This window comes from Rhinopithecus bieti, unplaced genomic scaffold, assembly GCF_001698545.2.
Source record: "Rhinopithecus bieti isolate Rb0 unplaced genomic scaffold, ASM169854v2 scaffold_15143, whole genome shotgun sequence".
Classification (NCBI taxonomy): Eukaryota; Metazoa; Chordata; class Mammalia; order Primates; family Cercopithecidae; genus Rhinopithecus; species Rhinopithecus bieti.
Genome location: NW_016808091.1, coordinates 425,288 through 444,995, shown reverse-complemented (window position 1 = coordinate 444,995; position 19,708 = coordinate 425,288). Strand labels below are relative to the sequence as shown.

Sequence of the window (19,708 nt, the reverse complement as noted above, 5' to 3'; positions counted from 1 at the left end):
TTTTTGCTTTCCATTTGCTTGGTAGATCTTCCTCCATCCCTTTATTTTGAGCCTATGTTTGTCTCTGCATGTGAGATGGGTCTCCTGAATACAGCACACTGATGGGTCTTGACTCTTTACCCAATTTGTGAGTCTGTGTCTTTTAATTGAGGCATTTAGCCCATTTACATTTAAGGCTAATATTGTCATGTGTGAATTTGATCCTGTCATTATGATGTTTGCTGTTTATTTTGCCCATTAGTTGATGCAGTTTCTTCATAGTCTTTACATGGTCTTTACAATTTGACATGTTTTTGCAGTGGCTGGTACTGGTTGTTCCTTTCCACGTTTAGTGCTTCCTTCAGGAACTCTTGTAAAGCAGGCATGGTGGTGACAAAATCTCTCAGCATTTGCTTGTCTGCAAAGGATTTTATTTCTCCTTCACTTATGAAGCTTAGTTTGGCTGGATATGAAATTCTGGGTTGAAAATTCTTTTCTTTGAAAATGTTGAATATTGGCCCCCACTCTCTTCTGGCTTGTAGAGTTTCTGCTGAGAGAGCCGCTGTTAGTCTGATGAGCTTCCCTTTGTAGGTAACCCGACCTTTCTCTCTGTCTGCCCTTAACATTTTTTCCTTCATTTCAACCTTGGTGAATCTGACAATTATGCGTCTTGGGGTATGTATCTTTGTGGTGTTCTCTGTATTTCCTGAATTTGAATGTTGGCCTGCCTTGCTAGGTTGCAGAAGTTCTCCTGGATAATATCCTGAAGAGTGTTTTCCAGCTTGGTTTCCTTCTCCTCGTCACTTTCAGGTACACTTATCAAACATAGATTTGGTCTTTTCACATAGTCCCATATTTCTTGGAGGCTTTGTTCGTTTCTTTTTATTCTTTTTTCTCTAAACTTCTCTCCTCACTTTATTTCACTAATTTAATCTTCAATCACTGGTACCCTTTCTTCCACTTGATCAAATTGGCTATTGAAACTTGTACATGCATCACGAAGTTCTCGTGCCATCCATTCAGCTCCATCCATTCATTTAAGGTCTTTTCTACACTGTTTATTCTAGTTAGAAATTCGTTTAATCTTTTTTTCAAGGTTTTTAGTGTCCTTGCAATGGGTTCAAACGTGCTCCTTTAGCTTGGAGAAGTTTGTTATTACAAACCTTCTGAAGCATACTTCTGTCACCTCCTCAAAATCATTCTCCGTCCAGCTTTGTTCTGTTGCTGGCGAGGAGCTGCGATCCTTTGGAGGAGAAGAGGCACTCTGGTTTTTAGAATTTTCAGCTTTTCTGCTCTGGTTTCTCCCCATCTTTGTGGTTTTATCTACCTTTGGTCTTGGATGTTGATGACCTACAGATGGGGTTTTGGTGTAGATGCCCTTTTTGATGATATTGATGCTATTCCTTTCATTTGTTAGTTTTCCTTCTAACAGGTCCCTCAGCTGCAGTTCTGTTGGAGTTTTCTGGAGGTCTGCTCCACACCCTGTTTGCCTGAGTATCACCAGTGGAGGCTGCAGGACAGCAAATATTGCAGAACAGTAAATAGTGCTGCTTGATCCTTCCTCTGAAAACTTCATCCCAGAGGGGCACCACCTGTATGAGGTGTCAGTTGGCCCCTACTGGGAGGTGTCTCCCAGTTAGGCTACACGGGGGTCAGGGACCCACTTGAGGAGGCTGTCTGTCAATTCTCAGAGCTCAAACACTGTGCTGGGAGAACCACTGCTCTCTTCAGAGCTGTCAGGGACATTTAAGTCTGCAGAAGTTTCTACTGCCTTTTGTTCAGCTATGCCCTGCCCCCAGAGGTGGAATCTATAGAGGCAGCCGGCCTTGCTGAGCAGCAGTGGGCTCTGCCCAGTTTGAGCTTCCTGCTGCTTTGTTTGCCTACTCAAGCCTCAGCAATGGTGGACGCCCCTCGCCCTGCCAGACTGCTGCCTTGCAAGTTGATCTCAGACTGCTGCGCTAGCAGTGAGCAAGTCTCCGTGGGTGTGGGACCCACCGAGCCAGGTGCGGGATATAGTCTCCTGGTCTGCTGTTTGCTAAGATTGTTGGAAAAACACAGTATTAGAGTGGGAGTGTCCCATTTTTGCAGGTACAGTCTGTCATGGCTTCCCTTGGCTAGGAAAGGGAAATCCCCCGACCCCTTGCACTTCCTGGGTGAGGCGACACCTCACCCTGCTTTGGCTTGCCCTCTGTGGGCTGCACCCACTGCCCAACCAGTCCCAGTGAGATGAACCAGGTACCTCAGTTGGAAATGCAGAAATCACCCATCTTCTGCGCCGACCACACTGGGAGCTGCAGACTGGAGCTGTTCCTATTCAGCCATCTTAGAAGGCATTTCTCATTTCCTTTAAAAAAAAAAAAGGATTTCAATAGTTTTGGGGGAACAGGTGGTTTTTTGTTATATAGATAAGTTCTTTAGTTATAATTTCTGAAATTTTGGTGCGCCCATCACCTGAGCAGTGTGTACTGGACCCAATGTGTATTCTTTTTATCACTTACCCCACTTCCCAACTTCCTCCTAAATCCCCAAAGTCCATTATATCATTCTTATGTCTTTGCATCCTCATAGTTTGAGCTCCCATGTATAAGCAAGAATATATGATATTTGGTTTTCCATTCCTGAATTATTTCACTTATAATAATATTCTCCAACTCCACCAGGTTGCTGTGCATGCCATTATTTTGTTCCGTTTTATGGCTGAGTGGTATTCCATGGTGTACGTATGTGTATGTGTGTGTGTGTGTGTGTGTGTATATATATATATCACATTTTCTTTTGATGGGTATTTAGGCTTGTTCTTTATTTTTGCAATTACAAATTGTGTTGCTGTAAACATGCCTGTGCACGTGTCTTTTTCATATAATGACTTCTTTTCTTCTGGGTAGATACCCAGTAGTGGGATTGCTGGATAAAATGGTAATTCTACTTTTAGTTCTTTAGGGTATCTCCGTACTGTTTTCCATAGTGATTGTACTGGTTGACATTTCTACCAGCAGTATAAAAGAGTTCCCTTTTCACCACATCCATGCCAACATCTATTAATTTTCATTTTTAAATTACTGCCATTCTTTCAGGAGTAAGGTGGTGTCTCTTGTAGTTTTGATTTGCATTTCCCTGATAGTTAATTATATTGAGCATTTTTTCATATGTTTATTGGCTGTTTGTACAACTTCTTTTGAGAATTGTGTATTCATGGCCTTTGCCCACTTTTTGATTTTTTTTTTCCTTTCTGATTTGAGTTCCTATTAGATTCTGGAAATTCGTCCTTTGTTGGATACATAGTTTATGAATATTTTCTCCCATTCTGTGGGTTGACTGTTTACTCTGCTGATTATTTCTTTTGCTGTGCAGAAGCTTTTAAGTTCATCAGGTCCTATCTACTTATTTTTGTTCTTATTGCATTTGTTTTTGGGTTCTTGGTCATGAAGTCTTTGCCTAAGCTGATATCTAGTAGAGTTTTACCAATGTTATCTTCTAGAATTTTTATGGTTTCAGGTCTTAGATTTAAGTCTTTGATCCATCTTGAGTGGATTTTTGTATAAGGTGAGAGATGAGGATCCAGTTTCATTTTTCTGCATGTGGCTTGCCAGTTATCCCAGCACCATAAAGTTTGAAAAGGATACTTTCCCCACTGATAAATCACAGAATTTGTTGAACAGGGTGTCCTTTCCCCATTTTATGTTTTTGTTTGCTTTGTCAAAGATCAGTTGGCTGTATTTGGCTTTATTTCTAAGTTCTCTATTCTGTGCCATTGGTCTACATGCCTATTTTTATACCAGTACCATGCTGTTTTGGTAACTATAGCCTTGTAGCATAGTTTGAAATGGAGTAATGTGATGCCTCCAGATTTGTTCTTTTTGCTTAGTCTTGCTTTAGCTATGTGGGGTCGTTTTTGGTTTCATATGAATTTTAGGATTTTTTTCTCATTCTGTGAAGAATGATGATGGCACTTTGATGGGAATTGCATAGAATCTGTAGATTGCTTTGGGCAGTTTAATGATTTTCACAATATGGATTTTACCCATCCATGAACATGGTATGTATTTCCATTTGTTTGTGTCATCAGTGATTCCTTTCACCAGTATTTTGTAGTTTTCCTCATACAGATCTTTCACCTCCTTGGTTAGGTGTATTACTAAGCATTTTATTTTTATTTTTTGTAGCTGTTATAAAAGGGATTGAGCTCTTGATTTGCTTCTCAGCTTGGTTGTTGTTGAGGTATAGCAGTGCTACTGATTTGTGTACATTGATTTTGTGTCCTGAAACTTGCAGAATTCATTTATCAGATCTAGGAGCTTTTGGATGAGTTTTAGTTTTTTCTAGGTATACAATCACATCATTGGTGAACAGTGACAGTTTGACTTCCTCTTTACCAATTTGGATGCCCTTTATTTCTCTTGTCTGATTACTCTGGCTAGGACTTCCAGTACTATGTTGAATAGAAGTGGTGAAAGTGGACATCCTTGTCTTGTTCCATTTCTCAGGGGGAATGCTTTCAACTTTTCCCTGTTCAGTATAATGTTGGCTGTGGGTTTGTCGTAGATGGTTCTTACTACCTTGAGGTATGTTCCTTCTATGCCAGTTTTGCTGAGGCTTTTAATTATAACGGGATGCTGGATTTTGTCAAATGCTTTTTCTGCATCTGTTGAGCTGATCATATGATTTTTAATTCTGTTTATGTGATATATCACATTTATCTTATGTATGTTAAACTATCCCTCCATCCCTGGTATGAAACCCACTTGATCATGGTATATCATCTTTTTGATATGCTGTTGGATTCACTTAGCTAGTATTTTGTTGAGGATTTTTGCCTCTATGTTCATCAGGGGTATTGGCTTGTAATTTTTTTTTTTTTTTTTTTTTTTTTTTTTTTTTTTGGTTGTGTCCTTTCCTGGTTTTGGTATTAGGGTGATACTGGCTTCATAGAATTATTTAGGGAGGATTATCTCTTTCTCTATTTTTTGGAATACTTTCAATAAGGTTGGTACCAATTTTTCTTTGAATGTCTGATAAAATACAGCCATAAATCCTTCTGGTCCTGGGCTTTTTGTTGTTGTTGTTAGCAATTTTTTTTTTTTTTAATTGACTGAGTGTTGCTACTTTTTATTGGTCTGTTCAGAGTTTCTATTTCTTCATTTAATCTTGGAGGGCTATATAATTCCAGGAATTTATTTATCTCCTCTAGATTTTCTAGTTTGTGTACATAAAGGTGTTCATAGTAGCCTTTAATGAGCTTTTGTGTTTCCATAGTATCTGTTGTAATATCCTGTTTCATTTACAGTTGAATCTATTTGGATCTTCTCTCTCCTTGGTTAATCTAGCTAACCGCCTATCAATTTTGTCGATCTTTTCAAAGAACCAGCTGTTTGTTTCATTTACCTTTTGTATTTTTTGTTTCAATTTTATTTAGTTCTGCTCTGATCTTTCTTATTTCTTTTTTTCCGCTGGGTTTGGGTTTAGTTTGTTCTTGTTTCTCTAGTTCCTTGAGGTGTGACCTTAGAATGTCTGTTTGTGCTCTTTCAGACTTTTTGATGTAGGTATTTAATGCATTGAACTTTCTTCTTAGCACCACTTTTGCTGTATCCTAGAGGTTTTGATGTTGTTTCACTATTATTGTTCAACTCAAAAAATTTTTAAATTCCATCTTGATTTCATTGTTGATCCAAAGATCATTCAAGAACAGATTAATTAATTTCCATGTATTTGTATAATTTCAAGAGTTCCTTTTGGAGTTAATTTCCAGTTTTGTTCCACTGGGGTCTAAGAGAATACTTGATATAATTTTCATTTTCTTAAATTTATTGAGACTTTTTGATGTACTATTATATGATCTATCTTGCAGGATGTTCCATGCACTGAAGTAAAGAATGTATGTTCTGCATTCATTGGGTAGAATGTTCTGTAAATATCTTCTAAGTCCATTTGTTCAAGAGTGTAGCTTAAGCCCATTGTTTCTTTGTTGACTGTCTTAGTGACCTGTCTAGTGCTGTCAGTGGAGTATCGAAATCCCTCAATATTATTGTGTTGCCATCTGTCTCATTTCCTTGGTCTCATAGCAATTGTTTTATAAATTTGGGAGCTCCAGTGTTAGGTACATGTGTTTTTAGGATTGTGATATTTCCCTGTGGGTCTAATCCTTTTATCATTGTATAATATCATTGTCTTTTTTTACTGTTGCTGTTTTACAGTCTGTTTTGTCTGATATAAGAAAAATTATTTCTGCTTGCTTTTGGCTTCCATTTGCATGGAATATCTTTTTCCGCCCCATTACCTTAAGTTTATGTGAGTCCTTATGTGTTAGGCAAGTCTCTTAAAGAGAGCAGATACTTGGTTGGTGGATTTTTATCCATTCTGCCATTCTGTATCTTTTGAGTGGAGCATTTAGGCCAGCCACTTACAGTCAATGCTAGTATTGAGATGTGATTTTATTCATCATGCTAGTTGTTGCCTTAATAACCTTTTTTTTCATGGTGTTATTGTCTTATTGGCCCTATGAGATTTATGCTCTAAGGAAGTTCTTTTTTGGTGTATTTTGAGGTTTTGTTTAAAGGTTTAAAACTCCTTTAAGCATTTCTTATAGTGCTGACTTATTAGTGGCAAATTCTCTCAGCATTTGTTTATCTGAAAAATATTTTATCTCTCCCTCATTTATGAAGCTTAGTTTTGCTGGATGCAAAGTTCTTGGCTGACAATTATTTTGTTTCAGGAAGCTAAGGATAGGACCCCAATCCCTCTGGCTTGTAAGGTTTCTGCTAAGTCTCCTGTTAATCTGATACATTTTTCTTTATAGGTGGTCTCACAGCTCAAGATTCTTTTCTTTGCCTTGACTTTACATAACCTGATGACTGTACCTAGGTGATGATCTTTTTCCAATGCATATCCCAAGTGTTTTTTGAGCTTCTTGTATTTGGATGTCTGGATTTCTAACAAAGCCAGGGAAGTTTTCCTCAACTATTCCTTCAAATAAGTTTTCCAAACTTTTAGATTTCTCTTCTTCCTCAGGAACATCCATTATTCTTAGTTTGGCCATTTAACATTATCCCACATTTCTTAGAGACTTTGTTCATTTTTTTAAAGTTCTTTTTTCTTTGTTTTTGTCTGATTGTGTCAATTCAAAAGTTTTGTCTTAGAGCTCTGAAGTTTTTTCTTCTACTTATTCTAGTCTGTTGCTGAAACTTTCCACTGCATTTTGTATTTCTTTAAGTGTGTCTTTCATTTCCAGAAGTTGTGATTTTTTTTTATATCTATTTCTCTGGAGAATTTTTCATTTGTATGCTGTATTTTTAAAAATTTCTTTTTTTTTTAACTTTTTTTCTGGTATCTCCTTGAGTAGCTTAATAATCAACCTTCTGAATTCTTTATGTGGCACTTCAGAGATTTGTTCTTGGCTGGGGAGCTGGTGTGATCTTTTGGGGCTGTTAGAGAACCATGTTCTGTCTTATTACCAGAATTACTTTTCTGGTTCTTTCTCATTTGGGTAGACTATTTCAGTAGAGAGATCTGAAACTCAAGGCCTGATGTTCAGATTCTCTTGTCCCATGGGGCGATCATTTGATGTGGTGTTCTCCCCATTCCCTTAAGGATGGTACTTCCTAAGGGCTGGACTGCAGTGATGGTTATTGCTCTTCTGGGTCTAGCCACCCAGCGGGGCTACCAGACTCTGGGCTGGTACTGGGGGATGTCTGCAAAAAGTCCTATGATGTGATCCGTCTTCAGGTCCCCCAGCCATGGATACCAGCACCTGTTCTGCTAGAGGTGGCAGGGAAGTGAAGTAGACTCCGAGAGTCCTTGGTTGTAGATAATGTTTACCGTTCTGGCTTTCTTGAATGCTGGTTATGCTACAGTGAAGTTGTCAAGTGGATACACTTAGGACCTCTGATTAGCCAGGATGTTTCAGGCAGTGGAATTAGGTGTTGACTTCCCCTTCCTGGGATCAGGATTATTCTGTTATGTGTTGCTGTAATGGCCTGAGTTGGTTGGCCTCTAGCCAGGAGGTGGAAGTTTCAGAAGAGCACCAGTTATGATACTAGGACGGGGCTCTAAGTCTGCCCTAAGACGGCCAGGGTAAGTATTTTTGTTTCTCAGGTGCCGGGGGCAGGGTTCAGGGATAAAGTTCCCCAGAGTTTCTGTGTTTTGTGTTCAGCTACCAGGGCAGGTAGGGAAATGCCATCAGGTGGCAGCAGATTAGGCAGGTCTGGTTTCAGACTCTCCTTGGGCGGGGTTTGCTGAGGCCACTGTGGGGTCTGGGAGTTGGTTCTTTGGCCAATGGGATTATGTTCCATAGGGAATCATGGCCACTCTGCTGTATTATATAGTTTGCCAGGGAAGTCAGGGATAGCCAGTAGCAAGAGGCCTGACTCATTTACTATGCAGTTGGCAAGCCCACATATTCTGCACTGCCCCACTCAGACCTTGCCCCTGCTTCGTTGGTGGCAGTTCTTGTACTCCTGCACTTGCTTGTATCTGCAGCAACTCCTGCTCCTTCCTTGGACTCTACTCCAGAAAATATGTGCCCAGTTGAAACCACTACCAATTTCATCTGGGAGCTTTCTTTACCCCACAACACTTCCACAATTCTGCTGGTTGCCTTCCTCAAGGGCCCCAGTGAGATATAGTCAGGAATGGCTTCCCTGTGGTCGAGCTGGAGACTAGAAGTTCATAGAAGGCACTTCCTGCTGCTACTTCTACTTTTATATTTTGTGTGACTTTCTAAATCCCTTTCATCTCTAGGTAAGGTTAAATTATTATCCTGTGGTCTGGATTTTCAGATTCCCTGTAGGGATGTGTGTTTGGAGGTCAGTTTTCTCCCTCTTACACTCTGGGAACTCACAGTTTTTCTCCTGTTTCATGGAATTTGCAGTGACATGCCTATTTTGCCATTTTTAAAATGAGGTTCTTTCTTTTCTCATTGTTGAGCTTTAAGAGTTATTTGTGTATTTTTTATTAGAACTTTTCTATCAGATATGTGTGTTTCAAACATTTTCTCCTGGTCTGTAGCTTGTCTTTGTATTCTCTTAACAGTGTATTTTGCAGAAAAGTAGTTTTTAATTTTAATAAAGTCCAACTTATCAACGTTGTTTCCTGGATTATCCTTTTGGTGTTGTACTTAAAATCTCATTGCCAAAACCAAGATCACCTAGATTTTCTCTTTTATTATTGTTGTGTGGTTGCATTTTATACCCCAAGAGAATATTTTGAAGTCCTAACCCCAGGTACCTGTGAGTCCGACCTTGTTTAGAAATAGGGTCTTTGCAGATGTTAAACAAGTTAAGCTGAGGTCCTAATGCAATGACTGGTGTCCCTGTAAAACAAGGGAAATTTGGACACAGACAGAGGGAGAAATTCATGTATCAGCAGAGGCTGAAATTGGAGTGGGATGTCTATAACCAGGGAACATCAAGGATTACTGAAACCACCAAAAGTTAGGAAGAGACAAGGAAACATCCTTCCCTGGGGCCTAAGAGAGGGCATGGCCTTGCTGCCACCCTCAGACTTTTGTCCCCAGATCTGTGAGAGAATACATTTCTGCCTCTTTAAGCCATCCAATTTGTAGCACTTTGTTATGGCAGCCATAGGAAATGAATACATATTTTGATACCAGGAAATCTTTTTCTGTTGTAATAAGTACCTAAAAAACATGGAAGTGGCTTTGGAATTGTGTATAGACTGGAAGAATTTTTAGGTGCATTATATAAAAGAACCTAAAATTAAAATTTTCAGGTGATCACACACCTGAAAGACATACTTGTAGCTCGGTACATGGAAGGTGTGGTTGCCAGGCAACCACATCCAGCCTGGGTTGTTTGGTAACTGGATAAGGTATGGGACTGGTGATCTCCAAACCATCCTAATCACTTTCTTAGAACTACCTGATTGAGGCTAAGGGTATGCCTCTTTCTGTTTGTCCTTTTCTTCTGTTTGTTCTTGAATTAGTCACTGTGAAACTTTAGCCACTCACTTCTAAGTAGCATAGAGTCCCCCAAAACATGAGTACCATTTGCTATTCTTTAGGAACAGCTTTAGTACCAGAAGTGGGTGCCTCAGGCATCACTGCCTTATCACAGGGAAGTGTTTTCCATCTATTACCTCATATCTGACTGTGGGGACCACAGAAGAAGGAGAAGGTGGGGAAGGTGAGCTAGGAGAGGGAAGAATTTCAAATGAGGAGAACTTTCTTCTTCCTCCTCCTCCTCCTCTTCTTCTTCTTCTTCTTCTTCTTCTTCTTCTTCTTCTTCTTCTTCTTCTTCTTCTTCCTCCTCCTCCTCCTCCTCCTCCTTCTCCTTCTCTTTCTCCTTCTCCTTCTCTTTCTCCTTCTCTCTTTTTTTTTTTTTTTTTTTTTTTTTAATCAGGCTCAGAAACTCAGGGTTCACACCATTAAATGATGAGAAATCTAGAAGGGTTGTTTTTCTTCTCATTATTAACTTCATGAGCGAAGAGGTCTACAGAGATAAGGCAGTGTAGGAGCATGCCTTTTCTCTTTTCTCTGTCATGAGCAGCGGCTTCTAAAAAGGAGCCTGACATAGCTTCTTCAGTTCAGACAAGAATATTATAACCATCACTAATGGTCTTCGAGTATTTTAAGGAGAAAGTTTATGGACTTAAAACATTTTGTGATCTGGGCGCCACATTTTCTTAACCAGTCTGTCACAGATGGCACATTTTGGGTTGATTCCAAGTCTTTGCTATTGTGAATAGTGCCGAATAAACATACGTGTACATGTGTCCTTTGTAGTGAATATTTATAATCCTTTGGTATATACCCAGTAGTGGGATGTCTGGGTCATATGGTACATCTAGTTCTAGATCCTTGAGGAATTGCCATACTGTTTATCCATAATGGTTGAACTAGGTTACCCAATCCCACCAACAGTGCATATAAAAGTGGTTCCTATTTCTCCACATCCTCTCCACACCTGTGCTCTTCCTGACTTCTTAATGATTCCCATTCTAACTGGTTTAGAGATGGCTATCTCTATGCAGCCTAAAAAAAGGGATGAGTTTGGCGTCCTTTGTAGGGACAATGGGGATGCAGCTGGAAATCCTCTTCTTAGCAACTTTCCACAAGAAGGGAAACCAAACACCGCATGTTCTCACTTATAGGTGGGAACTGAACAATGGATCACTTGGCTCGGGGAAGGGCGACATCACGCACTGGGCCCCTGATCATGGGGAAGGGGAGGGGGGAGGAGGGGAGGCGATTGCATGGGGTGATACAATGATATAGATGAAGTTGGATGGGTGCTGCACGAGGTTGATGGGTGCCAGCACACCAACATGCGCCAAGGTAACATATGTAACAAACCTGCACGTTATGCAATGTACCTAGGATTGAAAGTTATAAAAAAAAAAAAAGTAAAAACACACCAGAAAAAAAAATTTTGTATCTGCAAAAAATCCATATTGGCCTATAGCCCTTTTCTAAATCTTTTATTTTATACATTAAGTGGCTAAAGATTAAGGACAAGGTTGGCCTTTAGACATATGTGAACCCATGGATATGATCTGAGTAGGTCAGGAAGTGCTTTCTCTGACTTCTTTTCATTTTCTTAGTGCAGATGCCTTCCTTGTCCTTTAGGTGGCATATTGGTTTTTCTGGAATCTGTTGCGAAACTGTTCTTATCTACTTAAAGGGAACTCATTTGAAGTCTGAGTCTTGAGGGAATAGGCAAAACAGACATGTTGGAAGGAAAGTATGAGTCTCAGGTGAGCTCAGGTGGGAGGGACAACTGTGTACTATAATTTTACTTGGAGTTTTCCCTGGTTTGATGATCTTTTATTAAGCCTGTAATTTTAGTCCTTATTTATATAAGCCCATTGACTGCACATTATGAGACATTTGTCTGGAATTCCTCTTTTCATGATAGCAAAACAAGTTTAATTTTGTTGGACATGTATATTTTTACATTAAGAAGATACTAGCTTGTTACTTTTAAACATTTAGTGCAAAAATAGTCAAATGTAGGTAAGCCTTGTATGCAAAATTATTTGCAGTTAAAAATATTGCAACATTACCCAGTTCGTTTTTCCTTCTTTTGCAGAGATGGGTGTTCTGTGATTACCCTGGGATGATGTTCAGGTAATGCTGTGTGGTTTTTTCTCTCCTGGGAAGTGGAAGGCAGGAACTTAGAAAGTGAGATATAACTAAGAAGGGTCTGTTAATGAGGACGACAATGTATTTCCCACACTAGCCTTTGTCAGAGCTCTCTAAGACTACTCCCAGGTTCAGCGATTGGACAGAAGGATTCATAGGTTTCAGCAGGTAGTCACATTCATGGCTAAGATATGGTAGACTGAAAAGGTACAAAGCAAAATCAACAAAGGAAAACCAGACACAATCTCCCCAGAATATTCTCCTTGTGAGTCACGTAGGATGCACTTAATTTTCTGAATAACAAGGTATGAAAACTTGTGTGAAGTGTTGTCTATCAGGGAAGCTCATCTGAGCTTAAGAATTTAGGGTCTTTATCAGGGGTTAGTCATGAGCACAGACTGTCAGTGCGACTGATAGCAGTCACTGAAATTCCAGATACCTAGAAGGAAAGAAGATGTTTTAGGAGAAATGAGCTATTTTTCTCATTTAGAAAAAATTTTATATTAGTATAGGCAATGATTTTACCAGCCAAGTTCCCAGACACCAGTCAAGGGCCAGCCTTGTATGCAGGCATTCCTAAGGAGACTCGTCTTGGACCTGGTAGGTGAAGTCATAAACTTTTGTCTGTGCACATATGTAATGTGTATACATTCCTGACTTACATGATCTCAGTTATGGAAATGGTTCAGCTGCACCCAGTAAATAAGTAGTTCTTTGGAGTATGGAAGCCGAGGTCTACTAATGAAACCATGCCCCAAAGAGTTAATCAGTGGCAAAGAGGAATTCTTGAATTTATAGGATTGGTTGATAAAAACAAAAAACAAAAACAACTTTCTGAAACACTGAAATTCTCTCCGCTTTTAAGATAACAAAACTGGCTGAAATCAGTTGGAACCAATATAGCAAACTAGAGTCTACATAGTATGAACTTGCTGATGCCACAGCCCACATTTCCACTGCATGTTTTTTACTAACTCCCCCGGAATTTACACATGTGACCCATGAGACAGCATGAAGAGATACTGCACATGCCCAAAGCCTTTTCAGCCACCCTTTTCTTTCTGCCAATCTCCTGCTATCCCCAAATTCACTCCCTAAATGTGTTCTAATAAAATACTGCCTTAAAACAGTACATGGAGACAGATTTGAGCTAGAATCCTGTCTCCCTGTTGGTTGACCTACAAAAAAGTCTTTCTTTTCTCAAAAACCCAGTGCCGTAGTATTGGCTTCTAACACATTAAACAGTTAACTTTTTTTGCTTGGTAACAGTGATTGGAGGTACAGGCATTGTGTATTTTGAAATAAAGCACCCTCTTGTAGTTACTGGTACACTTCCGAAAGAGAGAGAGAGGAATGTAGGAAGGAGGGAAGAAAAGAAGTTTAAACAGACAGACAAATGGATGGACCTGAGGTTCAGGAGGTTGGAGGGAATATGCCAAAGCAATTTATATCATGAATGAAATAAACAATAGAAGCTTGTTTGCCTCGGCACCTTAATAGCAGAAGCATCCAGATAACAGAGTCATTTCGGAAAGATGTCTTAAGTCATTCATTACTTTTACTTGAACCATTCTAATAACTGAAAAAGTATTTACTCAGAATGTAGCTCATGGCAACTGTATCATCAGTGCCTGGGTTTCAAGGGGTGAAGCACTGTTGACATAGGGTTCCAGTGCCTTTGGAACGTTAAGTTTTCCATTGTTCCAATGGATGCTGACAGTAATCCTTAGTGAGCTTGCTGCTAACACAGATGGTGACAGTTTGTTCTCATGTCTATGATGGGTGGGTAGCAACTATTTTTTAATGTTTAGACTTACATTAGTCACTTGATATTGTCTTTATACAAGTGTTTCTGTATTTTATTTTAATTGAAGTACATTATCTTTTTGCAGCTTTTTAAAAATCAACTTTATTGAGGTATAATTATATATAAAGCTTTTAACCTTGCAAATAAAGACGGTTTTCTTTCTTCCTCCCCAATATTAATCCTTTTATTTTATTTTTCTTGTTTTGCCTGATTGCACTGGGCGAACTGTCAGTGGCTCTGGAGGTAGCACTTCAGCACTTCACTTCTCCCTGCTTCCCTCTGAGCCCCCAGCCCTCACACTCACATACTACAGAGAATGATTGATTAAGAAACCATGGAGTGACATTTCTTAATGGTTACATTTACAATCAGAAAAAGCAATACCACCATTCTTTATAAAAAACTAAAAATCATTATTAAAAGGCATAAAACCTGCCAAATAATTACTAGTAGCCTAAGAAGCTTGTACTGAGAATTTAGTCACAGGAAATACAGATTTCAGAGGAAAGAACTCTTATCCCTGGGGTGACTACAGGTAGGGCAAGAGTCAGTCACTATGGAACATTTGAGACTTCTTTCATTCCCTTCTCTTCAGGCTAGTATAGGTCTCAGGGAGTAGTGTGTGATAGAACTTTCACAAGACTTAGAGGCAGCCCCAGCCCTGGTGCTAAGAATTGCCAGAGGCCCAAGGTGCTGAGCATGTCATTTTAAATTGTATGTTTTCGCGTCTTGCACCCAACCCAAAGTCCACTGTGAAGAAATAGTCTTTGTTAGCACCTGTTTCAGTTTTGAGAGAGTTTGAGATAGACTGAAAATACAGTCCTGGCTGAGAATTTGAGAATATGTACAGTATTCACTGATTCTCCAATTATGTCACCCTGCCACCTGAGGAAAGCTGTTTTGCTTTTGTTTCCTGAGCAAACCAAACACTTGTAGTTTTTCTCTTTTTTTATGATTAGATGGGATCACTTTGTTTCATATTGGAGCTTTTGTTCCTCTATCCTCAGTGCTCTATCATAGAATAAGTAATACTTTTTAAAGGGTTTCCCTTTTATCAGGGCTAATTCTCTATTTTCTATACTATTGCACCTTCCCCAGGAGTTGGAAGGAAACCTTTGTCTTACGGACCTGACCACTGGTCCCTCAATATCTTTCACTATCTTTCCCTCAGGGACCGAGTGCCTATCACTCAAGTGATACCTCTGTGACTTCTCAGAGTTCTTGATGTGGACATGCAGATTAGTTACCTGGTGATACATACATGTTCTTTATGGAATTAACTAATTAGTCCCTCAAACATTTCTTGCATGTCTCCAATGTGTTAGTTTAGTGGCTGGAGATTCAAAAATGAAAATGTTATAGTTTCTGTCCTCAGGATGCTTATGGTCCAGCCCGAGGAGATGAGTCCAGAAATCGTTATAAAACATGGAGCTTATAGGGGAAGCACTTGCAGGGGCTTACTTAGCCAAGCTTGAAGGGAGGTGGGAAATATGGTAAAAGCTTGCACTATGTTTTCTGAAAAGTTTTCTTCTGCAAATGAAGATTTTGTTTTTATCATATAGTTTACTTTTCTAGGTTATTTAAAATTTCAGTACACATGTGTTGATGTTGACTTGTATGATCCTATTACTGATTTACTACAGTAGCTGCAACTCAAAATTGAATTAAATGTTAATCATTTTAATATTGCTTTGTTTTGTCTATTTTAAGATACACTAGAAAACATGTCAGGAAAGGGAAATTTATCCAGTTTATTTCTTGTGTTTCTGTAGGGTTATCTGTGACTCGCTGCACTGTTGTTTATTAAAATACTAGGATTAGGCATGCATTTCTGATCAAAGCTGTTCTGATGGAAGGTTTGAACAACTGACTGTTGGTATGGTTTGATATGAATTTTAGTCTATTCATCTGTGCATTAGAGAGATCTTACTAATATGTGTGTGTATTTACATAAAGAGGATAAGTCATTGGTACAGAGGGCCATTCACATATTTATTTGTGGAATGCAAGGTATAGCATGTTTAAACCCTAGTATTTGAATTAGTAATGAGTGTCTCCAGTTATCAAGGAGTGTCTTGAAATTACTTGATAACATTTGAAACAAAATTTATTTTGTCTTTAATTAAAATTGTACAATTTTGTATCTTTTCAATCACATAGTTGGTAGGCAGAAGCTTAGGTGTCATTCTTAGAGGTTCTTAGTTAATTCTGAGGTCCTTAAGATCTCATGTCTGCTTCCAGGGAGGGCTCCTCACTGAAATCTGTTACCTCACTACCAGTCACAAGACCACTGCCATCCTTTTGTTTTTGTTTTTAATTGAGACAGAGTCTTGCTCTGTTGCCTAGGCTGGAGTACAGTGTAGCACAGTCATAGCTTATTGCAGCCTCTATCTTGCAGGTTCGTAATCCTCCTGCCTTAGCCGCCCAAGTAGCTGGGACTACAGGTGAGTGCCACCACACTTGGCTATCTTTCTTTTTTTTTTTTTTAAATTTTTGGTAGAGATGAGGTCTCACTGCATTGCTCAGGCTGGCCTCAAACTCTTGAGCTCAAGTGATCTTCCCACCTCGGCCTCCCAAAGTGCTGGGATTAAGGGTGTGAGCCACTGTGCCTAGCCCTCCTCCTATTTAAAAAAGATATTCTTCCCCTTGTCAAAGTAGAGTTTTTTAAAAATTAAAAATGTGACTCATACAAATTTGAAATGAAACCAGGTTAAACATTTTACTCAATGTATTAATTAGTGAATAAACCAGGAAGATGGCAAAGGTAGTTCAAAGAGCAGTTTGAGGATCTAGGTTTTTCACTGGCATTTTGAACCAATGTTAGAGTAAGAATGCTAGATTCGTTTAAGAAAACTTGGTTAATATCGGACAGAAATAAATTATAATCTTTAGTGTTACTTTATCAGATAGAAATTATTTGTATCACTGCTGGACAAAAATCTATAGGTTACCTTATAATTGCATTAAGTCTAGGACTTTTAATCAGTAGTAAACAATGAACTTAATAAAGTACAATTTCCCCACATAAGTAATCTTTGGGATGGCCTGTCATTATTTTACGACGTTGAAGTGACATTCCACTTATCTTTTTGCCTTACTTTCACATTTTAGTTTTTTTTTTTTTTTTTTTTTTTTTTTTTTGCCACAGGGTCTGGTTCTGTTGACCATGCTGGACTGCAGTGGCATGATCTCGGCTCACTATATCCTCTGCCTCCCAGGCTCAAGCCATTCTCCTACCTCAGCTTCTTGAGTAGCTGGGACCACAGGTGTGTGCCACCATACCCATCTAATTTTTGTAGAGACAGGGTTTTGCCCAATTGTCCCAGCTGGTCTCAAACTCCTGAACTCAAGTGATCCTCCTGCCTCGGCCTCCCAAAGTGCTAGGATTGTAGGCATGAGCCACCACACCCAGCCTTAAATAATTTTTTAGCACCTGTATCTCAAAGTTTTAAAATAAATCTGTTTCACAACATTCACTTTAGATTCAGATTACAGTAATACCATTTTATTTGCAGGTAGTTAATGGAAAGGTCTCCAGACAAAAAGTATTCTTGGTATTTTAACCAATGGGAGCAATGTAACATGGCCTTAAAGGCCCCTTATGGGAAGAATTAGAAAAGAAAAAAATATTTATTCTGTGCAAGAACTTTTTATAGATTGAATGAACAAGAACTCCTTGAAGACGGGCTCTGTAATTAATTCTTATTTATTCAGTACTGAATTCTCAGCACCTAATTTAGCTTAGGTGTGGCATTTAAATAATTGAGTTTCCATTGAGTGACACTGATTGCATTTGTGTGTGTGTGTCTGTGTGTGTGTGTGTGTGTGTTTATATAAAGAGATCTATCATTGGAGTGGAGGGCCATTCGCATATTTATTTGTGGAATGCAAGGTATAGCATATTTAAGCTCTGGTATTTGAATAAATAAGCGTATCTCCAGTTCTCAAGGAACATCCTGAAATTATTTGATAAAATTTCAAATGAAATTTATTTTAATTGTCTTTAATTAAAATTGCACTGTTTTAAATATTTTAATTGAGTAATAATATGTCAAAGCTGTGATAGCTCCAGTTGTCTAACAGAAAATCTTTGGCTTTGTGTGTTTTACTAGGTGAACAAAATTATTTGCTGGCCCCAGGATACTAATTAGACCTTTGGCCTGACTCACAGGACACTAAGGCTCCGTTTCTGAAGAAGCCTTTTACCAGTCTAATTTAGGGGATGGGAACATGTCTTCACCTAGGGACTTTAGAGCAGAGTCTGGTAGGTGCATCATCTACTTTTGTGGGTATGGGATCAGGAGGAGCTACAGCAGTGCCTCTCAGACTGTAGATTTGCATAGGGACCACCTGTGGATTATTATCTTGCATATTCTGATCTCCTGGGTCTTGGTGAGGTGCGGGGGGGCGGTGAGACTCTGCATTTCTAGTAAGCCATCACACGTAGAGTAACAACAATTAGACTCTAGTGTTTTACTTTACTCTTTTCCAATAGCATTTTTTTCCTGATTATAAATGTAATATAGGTTTATTGTGAAGAATTTGGGAAGTACAAAAAAGCATCAAAACACAAAATAACAAGACAGTAAAAACAACCTGTAATCTGCCACAAAGCTGTTTGTTTTCATAATTTTGTTAGATGTGAACTCAGGGCTTACACATTTCTAAGGTTTTTTATTTAGTTAAATGTCAGCTGTCTCCCAGCCGACCCATATTATCATTGTCTTGCTTAAAACATTACTAGCTTGCCATCATTTTTCAGTATGTCTTTAATGCCTTTTCTCATTCCTTCCACATTCAGCCCAGCTTCTATTCTCTCTTCTGCCTGCCCTCCTTGTCATTATTATTGCTCCCTTCTTAGAAGTGTTTTTCCAATCCTTATCGAGGTATAATTGACAAAATTGTGTATATGTAAGTTGTGCAACTTGATGTTTTGATTTGTCTATATACTGTGAAATGATTACCACAATTAAGCTAACATATCCGCCACCTCACGTAGTTACCATTTTCTTTCTTTGTGCGTGTGTGTGTGTATGTCTGTATTACAAACATAAGATCTACCCTCTTAGCAAATATCATTACAATACAGTATTGTATGTATTATGCTGTACATCAGATCTTTAGAACGTATTCATCTAGTATAACTGATACTTGATACCATCTGACCAACAACTCCCCATTTCCTCCTTCGCCTATCCCCTGGCAACCACCATTCTGCTATCTGCTTTTGTGAGCCTGGATTCCATCTCAAAGTCAGATTATGCAATATTTGTGTAAGGTGAGGGATAGGAGTCTAAGTTTATTCTGCATAGGAGTATTCAGTTATTTCCAGGACCATTTATAGAGGAGACTCTCTTGTCCCCAATATATGTTCTTTGTGCCTTGTCATAAAAGAGTTGGCTATAAACATATGGAATTATTTCTGGGTTCTCTATTCTATTCCACTGGTATATGTGCCTGTTTTTATGCCAGTGTCATGATTTTGTGGTTACTATAGATTCGTAGTGTATTTTGAAGTCAGGTAGTGTGATACCCCAAGCTTTGTTCTTGTTTTTTTTGTTGTTGTTTGCTTGTTTTATTTTGTTTTGTTTTCTTGGCTCAGAATTGCTTTGGCTATTTGGAGCATTTTTTGTACTTCCATGTGAATTTTAGGATTTTAACATTTCTCTGAAAAATATCATTGGTATTTTGATAGGAACTGCATTGAGCTCTCAGATTCCTTTGGTTATATTGTCATTTTAAAAATATTTATTCTTGGGGGGCGGAGCAAGATGGCCGAATAGGAACAGCTCCAGTCTCCAACTCCCAGCGCGAGCGACACAGAAGAC

At 38.8% G+C, this 19,708-nt stretch overlaps 1 protein-coding gene across 7 annotated transcripts in view; it reads left to right on the top strand.

Moving 5' to 3' along the window:
* PTPN20 (protein tyrosine phosphatase non-receptor type 20) overlaps positions 1-19,708 on the top strand; it is a 110,911-nt gene that overhangs the window by 16,519 nt on the left and 74,684 nt on the right. For 2 of the 7 annotated variants that reach the window (XM_017885551.1, XM_017885548.1), the window contains exon 2: positions 12,021-12,058. The exons of 2 other annotated variants lie outside the window; for them this stretch is intronic. Coding sequence is in view for 2 of the 5 variants with exons in the window: in XM_017885554.1 (XP_017741043.1) it covers positions 18,111-18,144 (34 nt within the window). In the remaining 3 variants the exon portion in view is untranslated. Of the gene's footprint in view, positions 1-12,020; positions 12,059-17,992; positions 18,145-19,708 lie in introns of those variants that run through there. 3 more of the 7 variants (XM_017885554.1, XM_017885547.1, XM_017885550.1) reach the window with 2 other exon arrangements.